At 42.4% G+C, this 16714-nt stretch overlaps 1 protein-coding gene across 1 annotated transcript in view; it reads left to right on the plus strand.

The window, feature by feature from the left end:
- Positions 1–1093: 1093 nt before the first annotated feature.
- The window catches only part of Alpk2 (alpha kinase 2), a 126000-nt gene continuing 110379 nt past the window's right edge, over positions 1094–16714 (plus strand). The window contains exons 1-2 of the mRNA XM_028774303.1: positions 1094–1347; positions 15772–15898. Of these exons, the coding sequence (XP_028630136.1) occupies positions 15790–15898 (109 nt within the window). The 5' untranslated portion in view covers positions 1094–1347; positions 15772–15789. The remainder of the gene's footprint in view (positions 1348–15771; positions 15899–16714) is intronic.

The raw sequence follows: 16714 nt of genomic DNA on the forward strand, positions 1-16714 counted from the left end.
AGTTAGGAGAACAGGCTCCACAGGCAGGCAACAGAGTCAGGGTAAGTCTCTGCTCCAGTTGTTGGAGAACCAGCATGAAGATCAAGATGCTACATATGTCCAGAGGAGCCTAGGTCCAGCCTGTGTATGCCCTTTAGTTGGTGGTTCAGAACCTGACAGCCCCCAAGGGTACATGTTACTTGACTCTATTGGTCTTCTTGTGGAGTCATTATTTTCCCTCAATCCTTCCCCCAACTCTTCCACAAGACTTCCCTAGCTTGGTCTAATGTTTGACTGTGGGACTCTGCATCTGTTTTAGTCAGCTGTTGGGTGGAGCCTCTCAGAAGACAGTTACGCTAGGCTCTCTTCTGTGAGTCCTGACTGTTTTTTAAGATGAGGTTTCATATAGTCTAGACTGGCCTTAAACTCATCATACAGTTGAGAATAGCCTGGAATTCCTGATTTTCTGCCTCTATTCCCCAAGTGTTGGGATGTAGTACTTTTTTTCTTGTTATTTGACCAATTTTGTTTTTGTTTCGAGACAGGTCTTTCTAAGTTGCCCAGGCTGTCCTTGAACTTGTGACAATACTCCCAATTTGGTCTACTGAGTGCTGGTTATAGGCATGTATCGCTACATCTAGCTTCTCTCTTATTTCTCACTACTGCAGCCAAAATGAGAAGAGAGGAAGGGCTGTGGGGGAGGGGCGACCTGACCTTCTGTTTCTTCGGCTCAGAGAGCTTCAGAGGAAGACTCAGTGCCATTTCTAAATGGACCACACACAAGCTCTCATTTTCACTGCTCTTTTACCCTCCCCGAGGGTTTCCTGCCATGACTTCCAATGACTGATTCCCTCAATGTGTTTGCTTTCCTTAGAGGAGAGCAATTAAGTCAAGGTTCTGCATGGGCTTTGCAGGGAGCTGTCCGTCCCCAGCAGCGTCAGTGACAACTACTCTGGATTTCAGCTCCCTAGGACTGTGTTTCATCAAGTCCCTTTGCCAGGGCCTCTCCGGCAGGCAGTGTCAACAAGTGTCGCACCTACTGCAGAAAACGGCCCTCAAGTTTCATCACAGTGATGCTAAAAAATATTCTCCAGCTTCAGCAGTGACCTAGTTCATTCAAGGGCAGGCAAAACATGCTCTTCTTCCAGAGCTTGCTTGGGCACGGACTTTTCCCTCTTAGGAAGACATGAGTTTTTCTGAAACAGAACCAACTGCGCTTTGATCTGTTTGTGGACAAGACCTTGAATTTGAGTCCTTGTCAGGGGACAAGGACAGAAGGACATCCAATCAATGCTTCACATACAGCCAAGGGACCCCAACAACGAGCCGCCCCTCCAATAACATCTGTCGGATAAACAGTATTGAAAAGTAAGTATGGAGACTTTTGGTTTTTAACAAGGATTGGTTGTACTTTAAATATATCACCATTGACATTTTCTATAACAGAGAACCAAGCAGGTTGCTTCTTTCTGAAACAGACCAAAGCTGGATGGGATATTGTGGTGTATAGGGCTTTAATGTGGCCAAATGCCCACGGTCATGTGTTGAGTCCCCTCTGACTGCTATGAAATGCAGGAGCATTTTTAAATGTTTGTTTATTTTGGTCTGCCAGTGGTTAAAACTGTTCCTTTCACATCATATCTGTCTTATCAGCTAGAGACAACAGACATAAAAAATGGTCCAAAGGACCAATTTGTACATGAAGATCATATCCACTGCAAACTTGAAGAAATTGAGGCTGATTTCAGTGGATACTAGCCCTAGGTGTCTGAATAGTTTGCTCAAAAGTTAGCTTTCTAGGTGGGCAGCAGTGTGTTGTGCAGTAATAGATCAAGTTGCCAGAAAGCCATCGTCTGTTTACAAATGCCTTATACAGACATTCACTGTCATGAAACAGATGAAAGAGACCTCGAGGTAAAAAGTCACTTAAAAGGGGAAATCAATAATGGTAATAATAAAGATTCACCATTGTGTTGGGTCTTAGTAAATTTTAATGAATACATCTAAACTTTAGAATGTCCCATTAAGGGTGTCACTTTCGGACATCTGACAACCATTTAAAAATAGATTAAAGCAAGTTCAGCATTTCACCTGCCTTTGCTCAAATGATTTCCTCTCCACAGCTTCTTTATTATACAAAAAGGTAACCTTCCTTCAGCCAAGAGTGGTTACGCACGATTAACCAGAGCACTGTTCTAAAGGCATGTAGTTTGGTTAGAGTGTACTAGCATGCCAGCTAATGGGAACTAGAGTGTGCCAGCATGCCAGCTAAGGGGGACTAGAGCGTGTGTGCTCTCAGAGTTCTGAACCAAAACCAAGGATGCAAGCAGGCTTCTGTAGCAACAACTTGACACATCCTGTATTAAAAAGTGCTGATGGCCAACAGGCAGGTGCAGATACTGAAAACTAGGATCTAAACACATTTTAAATCTCAGAGTACTTTGCCCTTTCGAAGTGTTCACCAAACATGAGATTGGAGGACATTTTTAGTAGAGTGGAGTTTGTATTCAAATCATGCACAAAGCTTCAACTACATTAATTTTGACCAGCCTGACACATACTTTGTGTAGATATTAGCATAAGCAGGGAGATTGCTTACACTACTTCACAGAATGTGCCTGGGAACTCCCTCCCTATTCTGTACTGAGCTGAGGGAAGTTGAATAGTCTTCAAGAAGGAAGGACAGGATCTGGAGCTCAATGTGAAATCCACTTCTAACTCCAGCTCAGTTTTTCTTACCTGTAAAATAAAGATAGCACCCATTTTAACAGGGTTCACAGGAGGTGGGATGAACACAAACATCTGAAGTATCTGCGGCGCCATAGTTCCTCAACAAAAGTATGTCTTTCACCTTTGTCATTAAAGTCTCTCCTGTAAGACTTCAGGATAAGACCATAGTAACTACACAGAGTAATAGAAAAAAAAAACCCTTCTTATTGTCAGTGACACAATGAAAAATTAGACACTCAGAGGAAAATTCTATACTTAAAAATAATGTGTCACAAAACAATTTTAAAAAAGGATTCTACCTTAGAATATATTGATGATAAATAAGAGAAAATACATTTTGTATTGAAAATGATATGTTATATTATCTTAAAGAGTAAGCAAAGCTTTATCATCATCATTTCAGAATATATATATATATATATATATATATATATGAATAAATATATGTTGGTACCTTGTTAAAGTCTGAATGTTAGGGGAGCCATAGCAGAATGGAGAGTAGGGTAATTCTACTTGTACAAGCCAATGTCTGTGGTTATTGTGAGAAGTATGTAAAGTAAGGCAGAAGTCTAGTCTTTCCTCAAAGATTATAGTTTAGCCTCAAATTAATTAAACAGATCAGGTAGAATATGGGAGAAGAGATAGGAATTCTCTAAGGAGACATGTGGTTGGCGCGGTTGAATAGAACCAGCACCTGGATGGGCCATCATGGAAGCAGTGTGGTTTCCGTCTCAGCACCACACTGTAGACTGGAGCTGTGAGACCTGTAGTGGCTAATGAGGCCCATGAGGCCCATGAGGCCCATGAGGCACATAAGTAGAGACAAGAATCTTGCCTAGGGCTCATGGGATATTTCCAAAGAACTGTGACAGCAGACACCTCTATTGTTCCTTCCTTTAGTGAACCCTCTCAGGGTTTTCCCCAGATAGATAAAAGTATCTCGATACATTCTTTGCCTGAGTTACTGGAAGGTCACAGGCAGCCCTGTGGCTCTCAGCTTATTTCTGCCCCAAAGGAAAACTAAAAATGTAGATTATGTAAGAAACTTGGGAGTGAGAAATAGTGTGTTTTACATCTGGCAATAATGAGGGAATAAATACCTTCAAAGAAAGAAAAGAGCACTACAGAATGTTTAGGGCTGGGGAGGTAGTTAAGTCAGTAAGGTACTTACCTTTCAAGCATAAGGAAATAAGCCAAATCCCCAGAACCCACATTAAAAAAAACCCAAACAAACAAACAAAACACCCAGGCATTATGGTGAATACAATATGTAATACAATATGGTGAATATGTAATGTCAGTAGGGATAGAGACAGGCAGATCCTTGGGGTTCACCAGCCAGCCTAACCTGCTAGGTGAGCCATAGGCTAATGAAAGGTAGTGTCTTGAAAGCAAAACAAAAAAACTAAGCCATTAAGAAGGCTCACTGGGTAGAGGCACTGGCTAGTTGACCTGTGTTTAATCTCTGGAACTCACATAGTAGAAGGAGAGATCTGATTCCTGCAAGAGTCTGCTGACTTTCACATCCATATTGGAGCACACGAATGCCCACCATCTGCACACAAAATGTAAATATAAAAAATAGCAACAACAACAAGATCAAAAACAAGGTGGGTGGCATCTGAGGAGCAACCCCTGAGGTTGTCTTAGGACCTGCACACATGTGCACACACATTCACATGCGACCTCCACAAGACTGGTGTGTGTGCATGCACACACACAGACACACACACACGCACACACACACCTAGAACCCTTATTGGAGTTTCTGTAGATGCATACCTGACCAGGACCATCTGGAGACCAAGTCAATGGACTGGATGGCCAGGCTAAAGGGACACTCAGATCTGAATAGCTAGGCTGGACACCATGCATTTACCACTCCAGAGCCTGATCCTCCATGGCTACTACAGTTTCATCTCAGGAAGCACAGCTCTCCATCTTCACTTGATCTTCAACCTGCTCCAGGATGACCAGGCTCATCTGCTTCTCAATCTATAGCTTAAGGCATTCTTGAGGCTAATTGTTCTTCAAATTCCAAGCACATCAGATTGCAGACAGTTTGTAAAATGTCTGTTGCGGGACCTACCCAAGATCCTCTGGTTCAGAGGTCCCACATGTTTGTATTTCTTCCACATACTCAGACGATGCTGATGGTTGTGATGCAGAAACCACCCCAAGAGAAGCAACTCTTTGGCATACAATTTCCTAAAGACAAGCTTTTTCTGCACATGTGGTTTTTCGGTCCCTGAATTTACTTTATCAGAGATGCCAAGGTTATGGACACCTTATGTTAGTGCTTAAAATAGTCCAAAGAAGAGAATCTAATCAGGTACTCTGTAGGCAAGCAGTTCCCAGTCTAGCTACATGTAGGAGAGCAGCTCATCATCTGGAAATGAGTTGGCTTTTTCCAGTTGAGGGTATCAGGGAAGCTTTTGAAGGAAGCAAGCACTTGTGTTTAAATGATTTAAAACTGGTGGGATTTGAACAGGTAGATGTGGAAGATTCATAAGAGAAATAGGAAAAACTAAATAAAATCATGGAGGGTGGAAAAGGAATAAATAAGAAATAAAATAAGTTTGGTTATATTTTCCACAGTGCTCTCAGAGCTCTCTTAGGGTAACATTCTTTGAGTAAGCCATCTAATCTTAACTCTGTTGCTTCTGTCTACAATTTGGTGTTCTGAAGTCCATTGCTTCTGTCTATAACTTGGTTGTTATGTGGCTTTGGAATGAAGAGTCGGTAGTAGGAATTCTGGGAACCAATGTGAAGGAGGAGGTGATGTGGCTACTTCAATATGTCTTTGAGAAGTAGAACAAAATTCGCTTACAGACTATCACAATAACATGGGAATTTATTGCTCATACAATGGAAGAAAAGTCTAGGAGATAGATCAGGACTCATGTTCCGTTTCTTTGCTTTTCTGGAGGCTCAGCTTCTCTCTGTTTTGGTTTCAACCTCAAGGCAGCTTTCTCACAGTCTCAAGACAGGTAGGTTTCTGTCAAGAAAGCCACTCTGACATCCCCCTGCTTGCTCTTTTCTGTTGAGGACAGAGTGGAAGGCCTAAGCTTTGTATCATTTGGATTGTCCCCAGCACTTCTTTCTGGACCATGTCACACACAATTAATTGGCTTAGACTTGGTCTCTGAACTGACCAGTACCAAGAGAACCATGATCCATTTAAACCAGCCAGAGCTTACAAAGCAGGAAAGGCAGGTCTGATCGCATGAAGTTATAAGGCTTTTGAGTGGACCTGAGTGGATGGAGATACCGGAGATACCCTGAAACGATGATTGGAGAGAAATCTCTGAAGTCATCCCATTGATTTAAAGTTAACAGTAGGCTCATTCAGGCCTTAAAACAATGGTTCTCAACCTGTGGGTTGCAACCTCCAGGGGTTGCATATTAGGTATTTACATCACAATTCATAGCAGTAGAAAAATTACAGTTAGGAAGTAGCAATGAAAATAATTTTATGTTGGGAAGGTCACCACATGAGGAACTGTAATAAAGGGTTGCAACAGTAGGAAGGTTGAGAACTACTGCATTAAAGGTTAGGACGAGCCTGTTTTAAGGTACAGCTCAGACAAATAAAAGACAAATAAAATAAATAAATGTATTTTTCTACAGAGCAACCTTATCTGTCAATGGACTGAGCCCTTGAATGTAGTACTGTGCTCTGAGAACCTTAATTTTTTAAAAAGACCTGTTTATTTAATTTTATGTGTATGCTTTGCATGTATGTATGTATGTATATCTTATGTATTCCTAGTACCTGCGGAGGTCAGAAAAGACATCAGACTCACTCAAACTAGAGTTACATATGCTTGCGTGTAGCCATGTGGTTACTGGGAATTGAACCTGAGTCCTCGAAAAAACAAGTGCTCTGAAGTGCTGTGCCATCTCTCTAGCCCATGGAGTTCTTTAAATTTTTTTTGAGTGTGATATTCTTCGTCCCTAAGGTATATCTTGCTTCCCACAACAGTGATATTTAAGAATAATTGGCAAAATTCTAAAGTTCTCATGATTCAGGGTTTGCTCTCCAGGACTGCATAAAGCAGGCTTGTGGGATGGGCCAGCATTGCCTTGGGTTTGTTACAGTGGGGTATAGTAGGAGCCTGGGTGAATGTGGAGAACAAGGGGACCCAGGGGAAGGGGTGCTTTTCTCTTACAGTGTTCTTTCTGAAGGGTCTTGGTGATGCAACTGGAGACTACACATAGCAATCTGTGACATTCAACTTTCAACCAAAGTAATAACCATTAACTCACAAGTGATCTCGCTGGAGCGTGTTCTACCTGTGCATGTATGTATGCATGCCTCTGTGTGTGAACGGGTGTGTGTATATGTGTGAGTATGTGTGTGAGTGTGTGTATGTGTGAGTGTGTGTATGTGTGTGTATGTATGTGTGAGTGTGTGTGTATGTGTGTAGGTGTGTAGGTGTGAGTGTGTATGTGTGTGTATGTGTGAGTGTGTGTGTAGGTGTGTGTATATGTGTGTATGTGTGAGTGTGTGTGTGGGTATGAGTGTATGTGTGTATGTGTGAGTGTGTGTATGTGTGTATATGTGAGTGTGTATGTATGTATGTATAAGTATGTGAGTGTGAAGGTATGAGTGTGTAGGTGTGAGTGTGTGTAGGTGTGTGTATGTGTGTGTATGTGTGTGTATGTGCGAGTGTGTGTGTATAGGTGTGAGTGTGTGTATGTATGTATGAATATGTGTGTGTGAGTGTGTGTGCTTTATTGGGAATTGAGTCTAGGGCCTTGTACATGCTAGGCAAGTGCTCCATGACTGAGTTGTAGCCTTATCCATCCTTTTACTTCTTACTTTGTAACAGGATCTCACTCTGTATCTTTGTAACAGGATCTCACCACTGACATTGAACTTTTCAACCTCTTGCCTTGGGCTCCCAAGTAGGTGGACTGTAGATGTGCACCACCAGGATGGGTTTGCTTTATGCATTGTAAGTCTTCCTCTCTTCCATCTTTTACCTTCAGAGGCCAGGATAAGACAGATGGATGTGTATCATCTGACAAATCAATAATCATATTCAGGAAGCCCATGCGCTTTCATTAAAAATCTGTATGACCTTGGGAAAGACACTTATCATGTCTATGTTTTTCAATATGAAATCAGGGAGGTACTAAGCTCTGACATGTATAACCTTGAGGTATTTTTTAGATTCCTCCATCAAAGAATTGGAAATGAGTTTAAATGGCAGAGGAGAGGGGAGTGGGGGGGAGGAATATCAGTGGGAAAACTAGTCTACCAAAAACAAATAAAAAATAAAGTTAAAAAAGAAAAGCTAGAGAAAACAGCAACTCCAAGCCCACTATTCACCCTGTCTTTAGTAGTATACACACAAATACTGTAAACATTAAATTTTATTAGGTAAAGTAATGTAAAGCCACTGTCCTTAAACAATATCATCATGTTCCCCTAAATCCTCAAGACAACTAGACTACCAGATTTTTGTGTATTTCTAAACATATTAAATGTACAAATAAGCATATTAGGAAATGTTCACATTTTATTTCTCTCTCTCTCTCTCTCTCTCTCTCTCTCTCTCTCTCTCTCTCTCTCTGTATACTTGTCAATGTACATCATGTGAGTAGAGGTCTAAAGACAGCTTTTGGAGTTGGTTTTCTACTTCCACCATGTGTCTATCCAACTCCATTAGTTAGGAGTGCCATTATCCACTGAGTCATCTTGTCGACCTCAAGATATTTTTCTAAATAAAAGGGCTGGCATTCTGTACCTCATTTCACTTATCAATATATTTTGGAGGTTACTTCATATCTGTCATACAGAACTTCCTTATTCCCTTTTAATATTTACTGCTGTTAAAAGATTCTATCAAGGGCTAGGGGTGTTAGCTGAGTTGGTAGTGTTTGCTTAGCATGCAAGAAGTCCAGCATTCAATCCCACCATCTGTATGATCCTAGCATTGGGAGGTCGAAGTAGGACAGTCAGAAGTTCAAGGTCATCCTCAGCTACACAGGGAGTTTGAAGTTTGGGTTGCAAGATACTCTATCAATAGCAACAAACAAACTACAAGAAGATTCTACTGTTTAGACACATAACATCAGATTCCTACTAATGGATGCTTATGCTGCTTCCAGTCTTTTATCACAGCAGAGCTTCGATGAAAACAGTAGGTGCTGCCCAAGCATTTGTCTCCTTTCTCTATTTTTAGCATGTGCTTTGTTATGATGTATTTGCATATCATATAATCCACTCTAAGTTTTGATGCAATGATTTTGTTTCAGTAAACTTACCAAAGAGGTAACTATCATCATGTATTTTGTCACAAAAGATTCTTGGGCACATGTAGTGTTTAAAAAAAGTATTATCAATATATATTCATTGTACAATAGATGGGCTTTGTTATGACATGTTCAAATATGCATATTGCATACTTTGCTCAAGTTCAATCATTGGTCACCCTTTCCTGTGCTTTCTCTTCCTTCCTGCTGGTCCCCTGCCTCTTGCCAAATAGCCCCCTTCTACTTTCGTGCTTCATAGAACTCTGTGTGTGTGTACATTAATGTATATATGTATATGTGTATATGTGAATATGTGTATATGTGTATATGTGTATATGTGTATATGCGTATATACATATATATGTATTTATATATATTGGAAACAACTCACCTGGGCCCATATCACATTGCAGCCCTGCCTGTGATTCTAGCACTTTTGAGGCTAAGGCAGAATGATATGTTTTGTATATATACATATATAAGTTAGGATATATAATACATATATTATATGTAGCATATATCTAGTATATAAGATATATATACTAATACACATAGAAAACATATCCTCCTCATATATAATATATGACATATATATAGCCTAACATATATATACACATATACATGTATGCATATATATATATGCATACATATGCACATATACACATATACATGTACATATACACATATATATGTTGTCAGTCTTCTTCCCACCAGCAACCACTAACCAACCTGTGTCCCCTTGGCTTTCTTTGGATGTTTTGTACATGGAATCACATCCTGTGGGTCTTTGGGTCTTACTTCTTTTGTTGAGCATGTTGAGAGTGCTTTGAGCTTCGTCCATGTCACACCATGAACGTCCTTTGTTCCTCTTATTACGCAGGTACGCGACTGCCACACTTGGTCTATTCATCAGTCGCACATTCTGGTTGTTTCTGATTTTTGGCTTCTCTGAATAACTCTGCAAATGATGTGAAGATGGATGTTTTTGTTTCTCTTGGCAATGATTGCTAGGTGTGGAATTGATCACCCATTAGATGGATTTATGTTTAACTCTTTAAGAAACTTAAAATGTCTTTGCTGTTTTTACACTCTACTGGGGAGACATGAGGGCTGCTGCTCTTTTCCTTCTTCATGTCCTAGCTGGCATGCAGCCCTCCTGGCGGGTGTGAGCTGGCATCTTATTGTGGCTCTGATTTGGTTCTCCCTAATGACAAGACTGCTGAATACCTTTTCACACATTTGTTCTCTCGCCTTTATTTTTCATGGTCACCTTAGCATCAGACCCAAGTGACATGCCAACTTACCTGGGCCCATATCACACCGCAGTTCCAAAACTTTCAGGTCACGAGAGAGGCTTGTCACACAGTTCTTAAAAGGTACCTAATCTTGGGACATGGTAGCACATAGGCCTGTGACCCTAGCACTTTCAAGGCAAGGGCAGGAGGTATTGAATTTGAGGTCACCCTGGGCTATACAGTGAAATGCTGTCTCGGATAAATAAACAACAAAAATGATCATTTACTTATGCTTCCAATAATTATGTGTGAAGTAGGAAAAGATATACATGTAAGAATCTCACTATGAGGATTAACTGTGGTCATGCCTTGCAACTGCACATGATAGGCACCAAACATCCTTTTTCCCCTTGGCTACCACCCCCACCCTGGGACATCTAGTCCCAGCAGGCCTAAACACACTGGGAACAGGATCTTTCTATTCATGATCCTCCTGCTGCAGACTCCCAAGTGCTGGGATCACAGGCATGCACCATTATGCCAGCAACCAACCCCCTCTCCCCCGCAAAATGTTATCTGTGCCTGGGCAGTCTGTCTTGAACATGCCCTTATGAAATGTCCAGAACCCCTTTGGGGAGGGTACTTCCCCTAACATGGGGCTGAGTACTAAGGGCAATGTGTGTGGTGTCCAAAAGATCAGTAACAGTAAATTCAGGACTAGCCCTGCCAATGGCAATCAAGTAACCCTGCCTTTCCCACAGTGAAAAGACTCGATGGCTGGCTCTCCTGCCAGCTCTGTAAGAGCCACTCCCGTGCTCTATGGCCTCTTCCTTGTTCTTGATGATGACAGCTGACTCTCTGTGCTGAGCCAAAATAAACCTTGGCCTTTTTCAGATGTTTGAAATCCTCCTAAGAACCTGCCTATAGACTCATACTTTCTCTCTACCAATTTGTGTAAGAGGCATGGCTTTTATAATTTTCCAGACATTAAGTCCAAAGCCCCAGAGTTAGACAATGCTCACACAGTGCTTATTTTGCTATTCAGATGACCTTTAGAGTCTTTATACTAACTTAACTAGTACTACTATATTCACTTCATTCCTATGCTTCCTTTATCTTCCAACTCCTTCTATGGCTTGCTGTCCTTCCCAGTCACAACTTCTCTCTTATGAATGTCTTTGTGTGTTTATGTGTGTGTGTGTGTGTGTGTGTGTGTGTGTGTGTGTGTATAAAATCTCCTAAGTGGTCATCTCTAAACACATATATTACATGTACTTTCTAAAGGCATAAATGTATGTACTTAAGATCTGTATACTTAAAACCCTGTATCATTTTTTTTTCTTTTTAAAGTAAAAAACTTGCCCTGAACCACACAGGAAAAAGAAAGAAGGAAAGAATAGCAGGTAGGGGCTAAAAATCTGATGTTCTTTTGAGCTAATTTGCTTCCCCGCTTAGGTTGATTTTGAAGCTCTCCCTCTGTGTCTCCCTCCATCAAGGCTAATAGTTCAGCCTCAATTTGTCACCCCCAGCACGCTCAGTATTCATCCGTCATCTCTAGCACAGGACTATAAACATGTCATTCTCACCTACAGGGAAGCCACGAAACATGAACCACAGCCCGACTTAACTGTCCCTTTCCCTCAGAGAACAGTCAGTGCCCAGTGGCTAAGATGCTCAGAAGCTAACCCAACCTCGTGAGTCAAGCACACTGTCATGTCAGGAGTTTCACGTGTGGGACAGAACTGACAGGAAGTGGTCACCTGTGGAGGAGTTGAAGTTGACGCACAGGAGTCTTGCCACCAGCCCAGCTTTGTGAGCCCTTTCTTTCCGTTTAACCCACAGCCGTGGTCCTAGGAATAGGAGTGGGAGGCAGCTTGCTCTGTGTATCACTTTCTCAAGGAGCATTGCTCTAGGAGACTTGTTTACCTGTTAGTTGGAATATCACTTAAAAAAACAACAGCACTGTCGTAACCCACAGCAGAAAAGGAAATTTGTGAAGAGGCAGTCCTACCTGAGAGCCTCCAGGTTACTATCACCCGAACTAATCATGCAACAGGCAGCTGACACGGGTTCTGATCCTTACACTGTTACCATTGCCCTGCCGACAGGGGACGAACTAGGCTCCATTCTTTACCCAGAGAAGTGACAGAGCTGCATCTACATCTGTTCGATGGCAGCCTGGGTTTGGTCCAGAAGCCTAGGTAGGATGTCTCTTGCTCAGGAGAGCATTTCCCAGCTGTGAGATTCCCCAAGAATCTGAGTAAGTTTATAAGAATGTGGAGAGCCAAGGTAGTCATCTTTCTTGTCAACAGCGAGACAAGATCTTCCCAACAAACTTGACAACATTACGCCAAGAGGAAGAGTGATTATTCAAAGTGTCCAGAAGAAACAAATCCATAGAACTAGAAAGTGTCTTGGTGGTGACAAGACTGTGTGGACATGGACTGACTGGGCATGGGGATAATGAAAGGGGGAGGTGAGCGAGGCTTCCTTTGGGGGTGACAGCACGTTCTAAAAGTGACTGTGGGCATGCTGGTTGCACAAGCTAGTTATAATGAAAGTCACAGAGTCATAGCTTTTGAGTGGGTGAAGCATGTGGTATGTTAATTATATCATTATAGATATGTTTAAATATAACATTGGTCAATAAGTCACAGGAGGTAGCATTTCCAACTTGAAGCCACAAGTCCATAGGTTTTGCCAGCTCTTGCCCCTCCCCTGTGTTGTGTCATGGTGAATGGATGAACACATGCATGGGGTTTACTACACTGTTGTAGAATACCATTTAAAAAATTGGGTCTAGGCGTGTGCATCAATAGTAGAGGACTTGCCTAACACATCAGGCTCTAGGTTTTGTCTTCAGCACTTCAGTAAGATGAAAAGCCAGAGGTGACTTAGATTTTTTCTTTCTGCCACATGCGTACCTCTGACTCTAAAACTATCTTCTCAGAGGTACTGAGCAATGTCAACTTTAAAATCTTAAATACATGTTCAAATTTAACAAACAGACCTCAAACCAAATAGATAGCGCTGGTTTCCATGACCACCCTTGAGTCTCTAACGAGGGGCAACTAACTATAGTGCTGTCGAAGACTAATTGTTTTCTTCTGCCTGTTGTGCAAAGGTGGGTCTTCGCAGCAGCATGAGGAGGCATGTCCCTAGTTACCTTCAGCCACTGAGTACGCTTGTGAGCTACTCTGGAACGGAGTTGCAGGGGAATTATCTTCTTGTCCCATGCAACTAATTCGTCATCTACAGTGATACAGGCTCGCCTGACTCTTATGAGTTAGATATAAGGCCTACTCAGGAACCCCAGGTGCTTCAGGTGCTGTGTTTATAGAAGTCCTGCAACCAAAAATATTGGAAATGCAGCTCCAAGTCCCCAAAGGACTCATGTTCTGATAGTAGCTTTCCTTCAAACCTTCTTTTCTGTTTCCTTCAATGGATCCTAGTAGCTACTGGCCATGTCAAACTTCTTTTCCTGCTGAAGTGTTCATGACTCTTGCATTTTGATGCTAACATGTACCACCTTCAGCTCTGCAGCCTTTTCTACCCATTAAATGAGTCAGTGAAGCCTCAGGCTTATGCATCATCTTGCTTCCTGTGATGGAGGGAAGGCGGCAGTGAGTTCTCTTAAATGAGTGTCTTTACCTGGATGTGACAAGTTTGCAGGTATTCCATGCAGAGACAGTTTGATCAAGAACTCACCTTATTCTAAACTAAATAGATCATCTTGACGTGAAGGAGATGTTTCAAACCTCAGCAATAGCTAGAGAGGCCCTAGATAGCATTCTCTAGTAGTGGAATGTCTAGCTCTTACTACTGGAATTTTCCAGGAGGAGTGCCTACTAGGTAGGGCCACACAGGAACATAGATCCAGGTCTTTATGACAAAGTAGAAAGAGTCTTTTGTTTGTTTGAGATTCTGCCACCACCACAGTCCTGGTTCAACTTGAACAGGGAGCCCCTCCAGAGCTGGGTCCTGCCACTGAGGCAGAGGTCTTTCCACACTGTGAAGTCTCTTTCTCTGTACTTGTTTTCCTTCTTCACTCCTGTTCCTCAGCAACTGTGTGGGTGTCAGTGAGATCTTCATCTAATGCTAGGGAACTTCTTTGGCAGCCATCTCTCTGGGTAGTACACCCTCTGGAAAACTAAGAGGAAAGGGTGGGAACTGGGTGCTAATGCTTAAAAAGTTGGCATCCAGACTACAAGAGGGTGGGGACTGGGTGTTAATGGCTGACATCCAGGCTATCTTATGGCACCCAGTACCCCTAGACTGACCACTTACATTTTCTAATCCCCTCTTCTCCATTCTTGCTCACCACACTACTGTGGTTCTTGTCCTCTTTCTGAGCTCCATGGTGTTTGAAAGCAGAAGCGGTTTCCGACTGGATAGACTTAGTTGTGATTTCAAAGCTCGGGACTTTGTGAAGGACAACTTTGGTGGGAGATGCTGACATATGTCTGTCAGTAGAGTAGGAAGAACAAGTCCTTTGGATTCAGACCCACCTGCATTCTCATGGCTACATCATATCTGTACAAGCTGTGAGCACTGTTATTCCAGTGTTAGCCTGCACAGTCCTGAAGGTGGGCAGCCTCAGGCTGGCAGCCACTTGCTGTGCTATCATCAGCTAGTTGAGGAAACTCCCTGAGCCTAATATTCCTCATGTGTGCAATATAAGAGGCATCAAAACTACTCTTAGTTAATTTAAGACACATTAAGTGAACTGACATTTCCTGATGGCTAAGAAGTATGTGACTACCAAAGAAGGCATGCGTGTTCAAAAACACAAACCCAGCCCCTCCCCTGGGTACCAGACTGGTGTTCAGAAGGGTCAGTAGTTTCCAAAGTTCAACATCTTCCCCTTGCAAAGATTCATTTTAATACAGTCATCTCTTTTTGAGGGGATATATAAATAGTATATAAATGATATTTTGTTTGTTTGTTCGTTTATTTTGTATTTTTGAGACAAGATCTCATCCAGCCTAGGCTGTTTTCAAATTTGCTGTGTAAGCGTAGGATGATCTTGAATTCCTGACTTTCCTGTCCACACCTCCATAGTTTTGGGATTACAGACTGGTTATATGATTTGGGGATAGAACTCAGGACTTTGTACACACCAGGAAAGCATTCTCTCAACTGAGCCTCATTCCCAGCCTTCAGAGCAAGAAGAGAGAGCTATAACTGCAGGCTTGTGGGCTCATTTTCCCTGTGTGTGCTCTTATAGCTGTGGGATAGTCCCAGCACTGCTCAATTGGTGGCTTTTAGGCAGGGATGTCCAACTGTACCTTGAGGGATACTTGACACTGCCATGGGAGGATGTGGAATACTAGACTTCTAGTGGGTGGAGATCAAAGAAACTGCAAACTGCTTTGAGAGGGGTAAGATGACTGCTTGACCCATTCCTAACAGCTCTGTGCTCCAGGTTTCTGAGGACCCTCCAATTGCCTCCTGGCCCAACTGTGGCTGAGCAGCAGAGACATACCACACAGCTTCTGGGATTCCAAAGGAGGTTAGGGTAATCACAGAACATACAGTGATGGTGGCCTTGTTTATGTTTCAGATCACGTGGCATGAAAGGATGACAGATCCAGGCTGCCCCCAGAGGCACACACTATGTTTTTTATCAACGTTACTTTCCCAGAAGGTTCCGGAGAAGTCTGACGTCGTGCTTCGATGCATGATAGCTGGTAATGACCCCTAGACTAATCATTATGCACTCTAGACTAGCGCCCACTCAGGCTAACTGCGGCTCATCCCAGCCTATTTGCTATCCAGCCTAGACTAGCTACACACACCATCATGCCGCTCTGCAGACCCAGTGTCTTGGCCCAAATACAATGAAAACAGCATTCTGGAAATTTATCTTGGAAACTCATTCAACCAAATCCTCTGTGACGCATTTGAAGTGACGTCCTGGATCCTGAGTGGTTTACTGTCCTCCTGGCTCTCCCTTAGGCAACCCTCCACTGGTTAATTTTCAGATACTCTACGATTTACTTGCTGTGGCATCTAGGAATGGCTTGAATAATTTCACTTCATAAAATTGAGCTCTTCTGTCTGTTTTTAACCAATATTCCCAGGCTAGCTAAATTTGTCCCCCACTGCCACCATCCTCAAACATGCCAGCAAACGAACAACTTAAAACTAAAGCAAGAGGTGTCCAGAGGAGGTAAAAGCCAAAAGTGGGAACTATCCCTGGATTGGAGGATAGCTCACTGAGTTGATGATTGGGTATTAGTGACCCACTAGTAAAAGGAGTTCATTAAAAGAAAGTTAAGGGGCAGAGAGATGGCTCAGATGATAAAAGTATTTGTAGTATAAACCTGACAGTCAGAGTTTAACCCCTGAGTCCTATAGCTGAAGGTGAGAAGCGACTCAAGAAAGCTGTCCTCTGACTTTCACAAACATGCTGTGGCACTCTCTCACACAGAGGGAGGGAGGAAGGGGGAGGGGGAGGGAGAGAGAGAGAGAGAGAGAGAGAGAGAGAGAGAGAGAGAGAGAGA

The sequence above is a fragment of the Grammomys surdaster genome, unplaced genomic scaffold, assembly GCF_004785775.1.
Source record: "Grammomys surdaster isolate TR1022 unplaced genomic scaffold, NIH_TR_1.0 239, whole genome shotgun sequence".
Classification (NCBI taxonomy): domain Eukaryota; kingdom Metazoa; phylum Chordata; class Mammalia; order Rodentia; family Muridae; genus Grammomys; species Grammomys surdaster.